General features: G+C 39.9%; 2 protein-coding genes and 1 pseudogene across 3 annotated transcripts in view; 1 reads left to right on the top strand and 2 right to left on the bottom strand.

The window, feature by feature from the left end:
• Positions 1-9637, bottom strand: part of LOC120866527 — an 18647-nt pseudogene extending 9010 nt beyond the window's left edge.
• The window catches only part of USP32 (ubiquitin specific peptidase 32), a 199205-nt gene that overhangs the window by 76144 nt on the left and 110258 nt on the right, over positions 1-12803 (top strand). The window lies entirely within an intron of this gene.
• LOC120866419 (galactose mutarotase-like) lies at positions 8218-10386 on the bottom strand. Its single transcript, XM_040244150.1, has one exon. The coding sequence runs from the start codon at positions 10349-10351 to the stop codon at positions 9968-9970; it is 384 nt and encodes a 127-aa protein (XP_040100084.1). The 5' UTR covers positions 10352-10386; the 3' UTR covers positions 8218-9967.

Genomic DNA, 12803 nt, shown 5'->3' with positions numbered 1-12803 from the left:
AAAGTCTGACACTGTTTCCACTGTTTCCCCATCTATTTCCCATGAAGTGATGGGACCAGATGCCATGATCTTCGTTTTCTGAATGTTGAGCTTTAAGCCAACTTTTTCACTCTCCTCTTTTACTTTCATCAAGAGGCTTTTTAGTTCCTCTTCACTTTCTGCCATAAGGGTGGTGTCATCTGCATATCTGAGGTTATTGATATTTCTCCCGGCAACCTTGATTCCAGCTTGTGTTTCTTCCAGCCCAGCGTTTCTCATGATGTACTCTGCATATAAGTTAAATAAGCAGGGTGACAATATACAGCCTTGACGTACTCCTTTTCCTATTTGGAACCAGTCTATTGTTCCATGTCCAGTTCTAACTGTTACTTCCTGGCCTGCATACAGATTTCTCAAGAGGCAGGTCAGGTGGTCTGGTATTCCCATTTGTAGTATAATACTAACTACATTCATTTCTCCAAGGACAGTTTTTTAGATACATAAACAAATGTTATTTAGTTCTTTAGTTCTTAGTTGTGGTGCACAGACTCTCTAGTTACGGTGCATGAGCTCAGTGGTTGTGGCAGTTAGGCTTAGTTGCTCCATGGCATGTGGGATATTAGTTCCCTGAGCAGAGATTGAACCCATAGACTCTTAACCACTGGACCACCAGGGAAGTCCCACTGCTCCGTTAAATATAAGGGACTTGAGCATCCATGGATTTTGGCATCTGCCAGGAGCTTGAAACCAGTCCTCTGTGGACACCAAGGGACAACTGTATATTTGTTTTTATCATGCTGTGGGTATTGATGGTTCAGGCTGTAAGTTCCAACCGGTCTTCTTTGGGTTGTGTCAGTGAAGGTTTCGCAGCCTTTGCAGTGCTGTTTGGATCTGTACTGCATGTGCAGCGCACCCAGTAGACAGTCTGGAACCTGGGTGTTGATCTGTTTTCAATTTATAATTCTGTTTAGGGTCAGATCCATGCTGGTTAGGGCCACATCCATTCATGTGCAGTTTGGAGACAAACCCAGGAGTTCAAAAACATCTTTACTGAGTTGCTTCCTCCTCTCAATATCCATATTTTTCCTTTCCCTGAGCTCCCATTTCTAGTCGTCCTATCAGAGCCATGCCAGAGGACAACAGAGAGAGGAAAAAGCCAATAATGAGAGTTTGTCTCACCCTCTTGGGACTGGAGCTTCTATAATTGGAGAGTATGATAGACTGAATCATGGACCCCCAAATCTCCAGGCTCTAGTTCCTGGAGTCCACATGTGGCATGTCTGTGGAATTGTGGTAATAAATGTGCATGTTCTAAAATGCCAGGTTTATTACCTTACCTGAAAATATTTTTATTTATTTAATTGGAAAAAATCTTCCTTGACTAATGGAAATAGGTTTACATAATTATGTATTCTTGGTTGTTTCTCAGTTAGATATTTTCAACAGTGATTATTCTCTGAAAATTTATTGTGTAGGTGGCATTGTGCTAATGATGATATTGAAGGTATTTATAACCTGTCCTCTTTGGTTTTGTAATAAGTATTCTAGTTGCCCTTGTGATTTAATTAAATAAAATTGGCTGTTTACACAGTGTTTATCACATCCTCATATAAATTGTTGAGTTGGGTCTTGATTTTCCCATTTCTCATAGAGTTATATAGTATTTACCTATACCTAATAGTTACATGGTGTGGTGTTTAGGTCAGTATAAGCTACCAAAGGTTGTAGGTGAGGGCATGGACTGGCGTAAGTTTCGGAAGATTATGATCTGAGCATTCCTGGCTCTTAGCTGGAGGGACTAGGTCAAGCTAATAGCAGTATAATACTGTAGTTTGCTCATTTTTTGTCTCAGTGAGAGATACTATGAAGGTAGTTCTCAGAAGAGCTGTCCTAAGAGCTGTCCTTCTGTAAATTTTACATTTAAGAAATAAGATTGATAGGAATTGCCTGCTGATCCAGTGGCTAAGGCTCCATGCTCCCTATGCAGGGGACCTGGGTGTGATCTCTGGTCTGGCTAGATCCCACATTCCGCAACCAAGAGTTCTAATGCTGCAACCAGAGCCTGCATGCCACAATGGAAGACCTGGCACAGCACCTCCCCCAAAAAAATTCTCTAAAAAAAATAAAATAAAAATGCAAAAAAAAGTAATAAAATAATAAAAGTAAATCGGGATGATACAGCACTGGATCAAATAAATCTTTTTCCATTTCAAAGGACTTTTAAAAAATCTACGAGAATAAGTTCCAAGACACTTTTAATGAGATGAAGATGTAGACTGAGGAAGCAAAAGGCACATGGAACAGAAGAAGTATATTGTCAGTTTCTGATTCAAAATGTTGGTGCCAAGAAAGATCAGTTAAGTTGTTCCTTCTTTACTGTCTCTCCATTTGATGCCTGGCCCATAGATATTTGTTACATGGGGTATAATTTTATTACTTTTTTGGCTTTATAAATAATTTCTTTCTTTCTTTTTGGCTGTGCTGTGCAGCATGTGGGATCTTAGTTCCTAACCAGGGGTTGAACCCATGCCCCTTGTGTAGGGGGCACAGAATTTGAACCACTGGACAGTGAGGGAAGTCTCAGTTTGCTTCTTCTTTTTAATTGGAAAAGTGTTATATTATTTTTTGTTTTCAAATACATTCATGTTGTAAATGTGTGGATCTATGTGGAATTTTTTCTGTGGTCACTTGCCCTTTAGGAGAAAAACTAGCTATTATAGCTAATAGTAGAAAATATTATGTAGAATACATTTAATAGAAAATTTTTCCTAAAAATTCTTCCTGTGGTACATTTATTCAAATATTAAGATCTGAAATTTTTAGTAAGATAAATACAGATTCACATGCACTTAATAACAAAGAAAAGAGTACCAAGAACAAAAAAAAGAGCACTTAATAACAACAACAAAAATATATTTTGCCAGTTTTTCATGAAGATAACATTTTCCAGATGCAAAAAAACCACAACCAGGTATTGTCACTGGTATTATCCACTGATCTCATTTCGCTTTCCGTTTGTGTGTGTGTGTGTTTAATTCTGTATAGTTTTATAACTGTGGGTGTGTGTATCTACCACCACAATCAAGATTCTAGATAGTTGGTAAAGTCATCGAGCTTGATAGCTGGATAACTTGTGGGTTTTCTGCTGGTAGAAGTCGCAGCATGGAACCGCATGCAGTATGATTTACCGCAGTCCATTTATCAATCTTCCAGCAAAGTTCCTTTGGTTTCTGGTTCTGATTGATCTTGGGCACGTCTCATGATACCCTTTAGTTCCTAAGAGTTGAAGTCCCTCATTCAAGTATGTTTGGGGATCCTTTTGTTTGTCCAAGAGAGCCCTGAAAAAGGGCTGGCAGCTTAATTGTACTGGTATTTTGAAAGCGCTGTATTGAATGTTTTTGGACTGAAAAATAGTCCCCGTTACTGATTTTCATTGTCTCTTTTTTCCCCTTACTAGGATCAGGAATATTTTTTTCAGGCCCCCTGGGAACCACATTAAGCCCTCACCAGCCTGTTTATTTGAAAGATAATAGGGCATTTATTTCATGTCCTTGAATCCCAAAGAGATATGACCTGGGCTTACCATTAGCCTTTTCTCTATAACCAAGGTGGTTCATTTTATCCTTCTATGGATAATTTCAGTTGAACCCCAAACTGGCAATATCAGATTTATATATGATAATGTGGTTTGCAAACATTACAGGAGGTACAAATAAAAGTAATTTGTTTATTTGAAACCAGACATTTCCTCAGAGATACTGTATGACTGTGAGAGACTTTGGTGGTTGTTTATTAATATTATATGCTGCTTTGTAAATATATCTTTTAGTATTATACTTTGAACAACCACATAATGCTGTTAATGGGGATATTAACTTTGAATACTTGGTAAAAATTGTGTTTGCCTATTAAATTCACAATTTTTTCATCTTTTCATTTAACTTACACATTTGTATATATTGCGTTTTTCATGATGCAAGTACTGATGTTACTACCATTTTATGAATGAGGAAAAGATACCGAGTCTTAAGGATGCTAGGTTACTTGCCCCAGTATTAACCCTAATGAGGAGACCAGGACTCAGGTCCAGGTATCCAGATCCTTCTTAGCTTCTGTTCTGTGTTGCCTCCCATGGATGGTGATAATAACTAAAACTTATGGAGTTGTTTACTATGTACCTGGCTTAGGATAACTATTTTATGTAAATTATCTCATTTAATTTCCACCATACCATGTGACTGGTGTTATTATTAATAGCACCATGGAGGGAGGTAGTCACATTATCTAGACTAGCAAATTGAAGTTACATAATTTATTTGACCATACAACTCCTAATTAGAAGAGCTAGGATTTGACCTCAGATCTTTTTCGTTCCAGAGTTGGTAACAATTATGTTTCACTCAAAACTTACCTGCAGTTGCAAGAACGTACATTTATTTGTCACGTTAATTCTTTTACCCTCATAAGATGCACGACACTGTATTCTATTGAAAGACCGTCTTCTCTGGTGACCATGGGTTCATTTTTCACGTGATTTATATCCCTGTCAGTATGATATGGCCAGTGGGGACAATTAGAAAATATATCTTTTTTTTCTTCTTCCCTTTCTGTACTTTTAAACAAATGATACGTTCTCATGGTTCAAAATTTATAAAAGAACAGACGGTGAAAAAAATCTCCTTTCCACCCAGTCCCCTAAGGCACCTCATTTCCCTTCCCAGAAGGAAGAATATTTCTTACCAGGATTTTTTTCCTTGGCCTTAGTGTGCAGCTTGTGGAATCTTAGCTACTTGACCCAGCCCCTGGCAGTGAACCGAGTCCCCTGACAGTGGATGCATGGAGTCCTAACCACTGGACCAACCGCCAGGGAATTCCCTCTTACTAATTTTTGATGTATCCTTTTAAGAGTTAAGATATATCTTAAAAGTATGAATTGGGGTATTTACTCTATTTTTAAAAAATTGCCATCACAGCAGTTTCTTTAAATTTCCAAAACAATTTGTTATCCTGGAATTTACAGAATCTAACTCTTGGGATTTTTTGTTTGTTTCGGTAAGCACATTTAAGTTCTCTTAACAAATTTGAATTCGTAGTATAAAATGTATTAATAGTATTATCAACTATATTCATGTTGTACATTAGGTTCTCCTCCTTCATCTTACAGCTGAGAAGTTTGTGCCTTTTTCCCTACCTGACCTTGTTTCCCCCCAAGCCTTGGTAACTACTTTTCCATTCAGTTTCTAAGAGCTTGACCTTTTTTTTTCCCTTGAAAGATTCCACATGTCAGTGACACCAGAATTTTTCTTTCCCTTTCTGGTTTATTACTTGTAGAATAGTGCCCTCAAGCTTTATCCATGTTGCTGCAAATGGCAGGATTTTCTTCTTTCTTGTGGCTGAATAATACTCCATTGTAAATGTATGTGTGCTCAGTTCCATCTGACTCTGTGACCCCGTGGACTGTAGTCTGCCAGGCTCTTCTGTCCATGGGATTTTTTAGATAATCATACTGGAGTGGGTTGCCATTTTCTCAAGGGGATACCACATCTTTATTCATTTATCCATTGATGGATACTTAAGTTGTTTCCGTATCTTGGCTATTGTGAAAAATATTTGCTGCGTTGAAAGTGGGAGTACATACATGTCTTTGACATCCTGTTTTTGTTTCCTTGGATATATTCCCAGAAAAGGGATTGCTGGATTATATGGTAATCCTATTTTTAATGTTTTGAGGAACCACCATACTGTTTTCCATAATGACTGCACCAATTTACATTCCTGCCAGTAGTGCCCTGGGGCTCCATTTTCTCCACAGCCTCACCACTTTATTTTTTTTCCCCAGTTTTATCAAGATACAAATGGACATACAGCATTGAAGTTTAAGGTGTACAGCATAATGATTTGACTTACATATTTCTTGAAATGTTGCCACAGTAAATTTAAACATCTGTCATCCTATATAGGTATAAAAAAGAAAAATATTTTTACTCATGATAAGACCTCTTTTAATTTGCTCTCTTGATAACTTTCATGTACACCATACAACAGTGTCTCATCTTTTTAATGATAGCTATTCTAACAGGTGTGAGGTGATATTTTCTTGTGATTTGATTTGTATTTTCCTAATGACTAGTGATGTACCTAATGTCCCTGTTGGTCATTTGTATGTCTTTGTAAAAATGTTTATATTCAGTTCCTCTGTCCTTATCCAAACCCGGTTTCTTTTTTGTTTTGTTTCTTTAGGCTATTGAGTTCTTTATATATTTTGGATATTAATCCCTTATCATACACATGACTTGCAAATATGTTTCCCATTGCTTCATTGCCTTTTCATTTTGTTGTTGATCTCCTTTGCTGTGCGTAAACTTTGTAGTTAGATGTAGTTATTTATTTTTGTCTTTGTTGCCTGGAATGAAAGTGTGTTTGGGTTTGTGTGGTGTTTCTGAAGTTTGCCTGATGATAAGATATCCCAGAATGTTATTTATTTGTTGAATGCATATTTTTGGCTACTGAGGGAAATAGGAATGTAAGACTATCTTGGCACAAAGACATCTCAGTTCTTAAAAATGGCATTTTAGAGCCCACATATTCTTAAATGTAGCTACAAGGGAGCAGTTGCATATGACAGCGCCTTGCTGGTTCTCTTAGTTTGGCTGTTGACTTCCCTCCAGGTTTATTTTTACCAGTAACCAGTGTACATATGTGCAGAAAGAGTGTTGTATGCTCAATTACTTCTCTTTTTTAAAATTTATTTTATTAATGTATAGTTGCTTTACATCGCTGTATTAGTTTCTAGTATACAGTAAAGTGATTCAGTTACACTTATATTAGGTTGGTGCAAAAGTAATTGTGGTTTCGCATTAACTTTGCCATTGATATTGAAATACATTCTTAAATAGATGTGGCTTCATGATACATTACTTTAATGCACATTTCTTGCTTTATGTTTTTTGCTAATGAATTATTACTTGCTGTTTATTTTACACTTATTTGAGACTAGGGAAATGATGTTAGACAACAAGCAAATTCGAGCGATTTTGTTATTCAAGTTCAAAATGGGTTGTAAAGCAGCAGAGACACCTTACATCAACAAAGTGTTTGGCCCAGGAGCTGCTAATGAGTGTACAGTGCAGCGGTGGTTCAAGAAGTTTTGCAAAGAAGATGAGAGCCTTGAAGATGAGAAGTATAGTGGCCGGCCATCAGAAATTGACAACAGCCAACTGAGAGCATAACTTCAATAAGCTGATGATCTTACAACTTACACGAGAAGTTGCTCAAGAACTCAACGTTGATCATTCTAAGATCATTTGGCATTTGAAGCGAATTGGAAAGGTGAAAAAGCTTGATAAGTGGGTGCCTCATGAGCTGACCACAAATCAAAAAAAATTGTTTTGAAGTGTCATCTTCTCTTATTCTATGCAACAAGGAACCATTTCATGATCGGATTGTGATGTGCAATTAAAAAGTGGATTTTATGCAGCTACCAGTGATGACTGACTCAGCGCTTGGACTGAGAAGAAGCTCCAGAGCACTTCCCAAAGTCAAACTTGCTCTCAAAGAAGGCTCATGTTTGGTGGTGTGCTGGCTGTCTGATCCACTACAGCTTTCTGAATCCCAGCGAAACCATTACATCTGTGAAGTAAGCTCAGCAAATTGATGAGATGCACCAAAAACTGCAACGTCTGCCGCTGGCATTCTTTTCCACGACAATGCCTGACTGCATGTTACACATTCAATGCTTCAAAAGCTGAATGAATTGGACTATGAAGTTTTGCCTCATCCTCCATATTTACCTGACATCTCACCAACCGATTACTATTTCTTCAAGCGTCTCAACAACTTTTTGCAGGAAAAATGCTTCCATGACTAACAGTATGCAGAAAATGCTTTCCAAGAGTTTGTCAAATTCTAAAACAAGGATTTTTATGCTACCAGAATAAAGAAACTTACTTCTCCTTGACAGAAATGTGTTGACTGTAATGGTTCCTGTGTTGATTAATGAAGACGTGTTTGAGCCTAGTTATAATGATTTCAAATTCAGGGTCCGAAACTGCTATTACTTTTCACCAATCGAATAGATTGTAGTTTCATGCACATTACTTCTTGACCTGAACTGATTCCTGGATGAGAATAAGACGTGGAAAAAGGATGACCAAACATGTTAGTATCTTGCTTGATTGATCAGTCTTCTGAGGAATGGTAGTCTAGGTTCTGGAAATGTGATTTTATTTTATTTATTTATTTTTTTGAAGGTGCAGATTTTGATTTTATTTAAACTGATTATTAGTGTATAATAGTATAAGATACATTTCTTTAAAAGCCACCAACCCAAACCCATCACTGATGATTCAATTAGGTGGCAAGCCCAGGCTGATCTATATAACACAACATGTGCTCTCCAGTGCAATTTTTAGTTCTGTCAGCTAAGGCCCTCTCCTCACACTAACACAGCTCCTGTCTTCAGTGACTTCCTTCCTATGCCTTGGCTGAACTGGCCTTCTCAGTTAACTGAAGGCAGAGAATCAAATTTACAGATTCTTTCTGGACATTTTGATCTTGCATCTTAAATCACATCATCTATAAAGCTCAAACAGACTCACGCTTCTTTTTATAAAAGTGAATTTGGGAAGAAAGCCTGGCTAACAGGATTAGACTCCTCTGTGCCCATCAGTTGATGCTAGGGATGCTCCTGAAGACTGGAGTGGAGGCAAAGAAGGGGACTTGAATTTGCACATTTTTCATGCAAATAACCCGACTTAGAGTCTTGGTTAAAATTTTTCCTAGTTCAGGGTCTTTAGGTGAGTCATTTATCCCCTCTAAGCCTCAGCTGACTCTCGTCTCCATCATCTGTTGCCTTATTGAGGTAGACAGGGTCCCTCTGCCAGCAGGCTGAATGAGCTAAGTGACCTGAATACGCCATAGGATGCATAGGGCAAGGTGATGTGAGCTAGAGAAGGAGGGGGAAAAAAAGGATTGAGTAGGATCAAAGAAAGAAAGGGTGGAAAGTAGAAAAGAAAGAGGCAGAATGGACAGATGGAGCCAGTGCATGGAGCCCAGGTGCCACTTCTGGGCTAGGATCAAGGCTGAATGATAGGTGACATTGGTGGTTGGGTCCCCTTCACTTCACAGAGAGGAGAGCTGGTCATTAGACCTGGCCTGGAGCCAGTCTTGGGGAAGGAAATCAATATTCAGACTTGACTACCCTGACTGCTACCATTTGTATGATTTTAAATCACAGGATCACTTTGAAAGCCTCTAAATCTTCAGCTCATCTCTTCATAGGAGAGTCAGGCTGCTAAAGGGGCTCCCAGCCTGGCCTTGGAGCAGGACATATCTTTACATTTTCTTGAGCCACAGAAAACTTGAACCAAGTGGTATGGTCATACTCCTCACCAGGCTTCAGCAACACAGGAGGAAAGTGGGGCTGATTGACTGCATCAGGCCAGCTCTGAGTCTCAAGGCAGAATCCGGAGTGCTTGGGGTAGACTGCTCCACTCTTGCCCTTCAGCATGCCATCCAGGAAGTTGCCCGTGTAAAACTGGACCCCAGGTTGGGTGGTGTATACTTCCAGTACGTGCCCGCTTCCAGCATGATGGACCCGTGCACAGAATCGCTTTTCTTTAGATCCCTTCAGACAGAAATTGTGGTCAAAGCCATTCATGTGGAACTCCTGCAGGTGTTTTCCAAGCTCTATTGGCTTCCTCAGGTCAAATGCCGTTACTTGAACTGAAGCAATTTCTCCTGTAGGAATCAGGATTTCATCCACAGGCAAAAAAGCATCAGCTTCTATAGTGACTTCATGGTCATATATATTTGGGGAACCCTGGCCTGCCAGGTTGAAGTAAGAATGATTGGTCAGATTGACCGGGGTGGTCTGACTGGCCTGTGCTCGATAGTTGACCACAAGCTCACCACCATCCAGCGTGTACGTCACCCAGACTTTTAACTCTCCAGGGTAGCCTTCCTCACCGTCTGGACTGATCCGTGAGAACTAGACACCAATTGACAGCACCCGAGGGGTCCAGAGGACCTTGTCAAACCCTTTGACTCCTCCATGCAGGCTGTTGGGCCCATTGTTAACGGCCAGTTTATACTCCTTCCCATCCAATGTGAACGTTCCTTTGGCAATTCGGTTGGCCACCCTGCCAACCACAGCTCCAAAGTAGGGCTGCTTTTGGAGGTACAGTTCCAACTCGCCAAAGCCGAGCACCACATCTGAGGCTCTGCCCTGCCTGTCTTTGACCTCCAGGGCTGTGATGGTGCAGCCCCAGGAGATGATGTCCACTCTCAGCTGGTCTGACTGCAGCTGGAACTGCTCCACTGTCCCTGCTCCCAGGGGCAGGTCTCCAAACACGGCTCTGGTCACCGAAACCATGCTGAGGTCAGAGTGTGCAGCTGCTCCAAGTCCTTCGAACTTGGAAATGTGATTTTAGACAGATGTATTATCAAGGACATTTTTGGCATGGAGGGACTTGATTATTTCCTCTGTGGCTACTCCAACTGCTCACTTTTTCTTTAGCTTTCTTTTGTCTAATTAATAATCTCAGCAATGGGACTTCCTTGGTGGTCCATTGGTTAAAAATTCACCTTGCAATGCAAAGGACACTGGTTCAATCCCTGGTCCAGGAAGACCCCTAATGCTGTGGGGCAACTAAGCCTGTGCACCACAGCTACTGAGCCCGTGGGCTGCAGCCACTGAAGCCTGCACAGCCTGGAGCCGGTGCTCTGCAACAAGAGAAGCCACTGCAATGAGAAGCCCATGTACTACAACTACAGAGTAGCCCTCCACTCCCAGCAACTAGAGAAAGCCCACGACAGCAGCAAAGAACCAGTGCAGCCAAAAATAAATAAAAACTAAAGAAAAAATCTGAGCAGTGGGGACTGCATAGGGCCAGGATAGAGAAATGGACTGAGACATTCATATTGTCTTTTTATTTCCTTTTCACCACATAGTGTACGATATTTGTAAATAATGACTGCATTCTTATACTTAGCCCCTAAGCTTATTTAGTTCATAATACAGATGAAATGAATACATTCACAGTCATATACTTTTAAAGTGTTCTTTAAATTATTGTTACTTACTATTTTAACCACATTATAATTTATGTAGAATTCATGGGGTTAACCAGGGAAATATGATCATTGGTTGTAAAGCAAAATGCATTCTGAATTCTAAGCAGTTCTTTCCATAAGGTGTAGTTTGAGAGTGGGGAATGATTTCCTTGTTTCTTAATAGTTAAATAACTTAATAACTAATTGCTTCAGTTATTCTAAGGGCTGCTTATATGTGAAATGATACACATGGCTTTTTGTGTGTGGCTTATTTCCTTTGTGTAATGTTTTCAGCACTCATCCACATTGTAGTATGTGTTAGAATGTCATTTCTTTTAATGGCTGAATAATATTCCATTGTAACTGATAACTTATTTATTTTTTAATTAGTTTTTGGCTGTGCTGGGTCTTCGTTGCAATGCACTAGCTTTCTCTAGTTGCAGTGAGCAGGGGCTACTCTCTAGATGCCATCTCGGGCTTCTCATTTTGGTGACTTGTCTTGTTGTGGAGCCTGGGCTGTAGGCACCCAGGCTCAGTAGTTGTGGTACACAGGCTTAGTTGCCCCATGGCATGTGTGATCTTCTTGGACCAGGGATTGACCACATGTCCCCTGCATTGGCAGGCAGATGTCAACCACTAGACCACCAGGGAAGTGCGATAACTTAGTAGTGGTCAGTTTTATCTCAAACATCCTTCTCTGTTTAACATTTCTCTTATGTTGCTAAAGTTTTTGTGTCTTGCTAAGTGTTAGATGTTATAAACTGATGTGACACATCACCTTGAAAATGTAAAATATCATGAATTGAGTGAAATTTTTGATTTTCATCTACCCCCTTTAAATTTGGGGGCCTTGAAACAGATCTGTATATTCACCTGACCTAGTCCCAGCCTCATTTTCTGGTTCTAGAGATAGGGACGGAGGTAGAAGTCACTGGGGATTTTGGCATGTTATGAGTCCGTAGTTTTTGCTGTCACCACTAGAACCCCCATTGGAAATCTGCTGCTACTCAGAGATGGAATTCAACTATTTGAATTGCAAAATGGGAACCTGAACAAGTCCTTTTCCCCTACTGCTCCTTAACCATAGTTGATATGCATACTGGTTAATCCCATGCTCTTCTCTAGATGGAATTAGATTAGTGAACAGTAGGAGAATATTTAATTCTCAGTGGCACCCCACTACAGTACTCTTGCCTGGAGGATCCCATGGACAGAGAAGCCTGGTGGGCTGCAGTCCATGGGGTCGCTAAGAGTCGGGCACAACTGAGCGACTTCACTTTCACTTTTCACTTTCATGCATTGGAGAAGGCAATGGCAACCCACTCCAGTGTTCTTGCCTGGAGAATCCCAGGGACAGAGGAGCCTGGTGGGCTGCCGTCTATGGGGTCGCACAGAGTCGGACACGACTGAAGAGACTTAACAGTAGCAGCAGCAGCATAACATTGTATTAGCTTAAGCAAAAAGGTCATAGCTTTGTTGGCTAAAATTTCCATGCTTGATCTTGTTCTTGTATCCTCACATATAATTCTGACTTAAAAAAAAAATTCTGATTACATAACACGTAATCGTGCTGCATTTAGCCTTGTTTCCTGCTTAAGATGAAGTTAATTCTATATTCTGTTGCCTGTTTTATTAGTCATTCCTCCCAGCTTTGTCTTTTACAAAATTAATATACATGCCTTCTATGTCATACTCCAAATCACTTATTTGTTGTTGTTCAGTAGCTAAGTCATGTCCAACTCTTTGCGACCCCAAGGACTACAGCTCACCAG

This window comes from Oryx dammah, unplaced genomic scaffold (assembly GCF_014754425.2).
Source record: "Oryx dammah isolate SB20612 unplaced genomic scaffold, SCBI_Odam_1.1 HiC_scaffold_8, whole genome shotgun sequence".
NCBI classification, from domain to species: domain Eukaryota; kingdom Metazoa; phylum Chordata; class Mammalia; order Artiodactyla; family Bovidae; genus Oryx; species Oryx dammah.
Note: the sequence above shows the minus strand (reverse complement) of the source record. Positions and strands in the feature narration are given on the sequence as shown.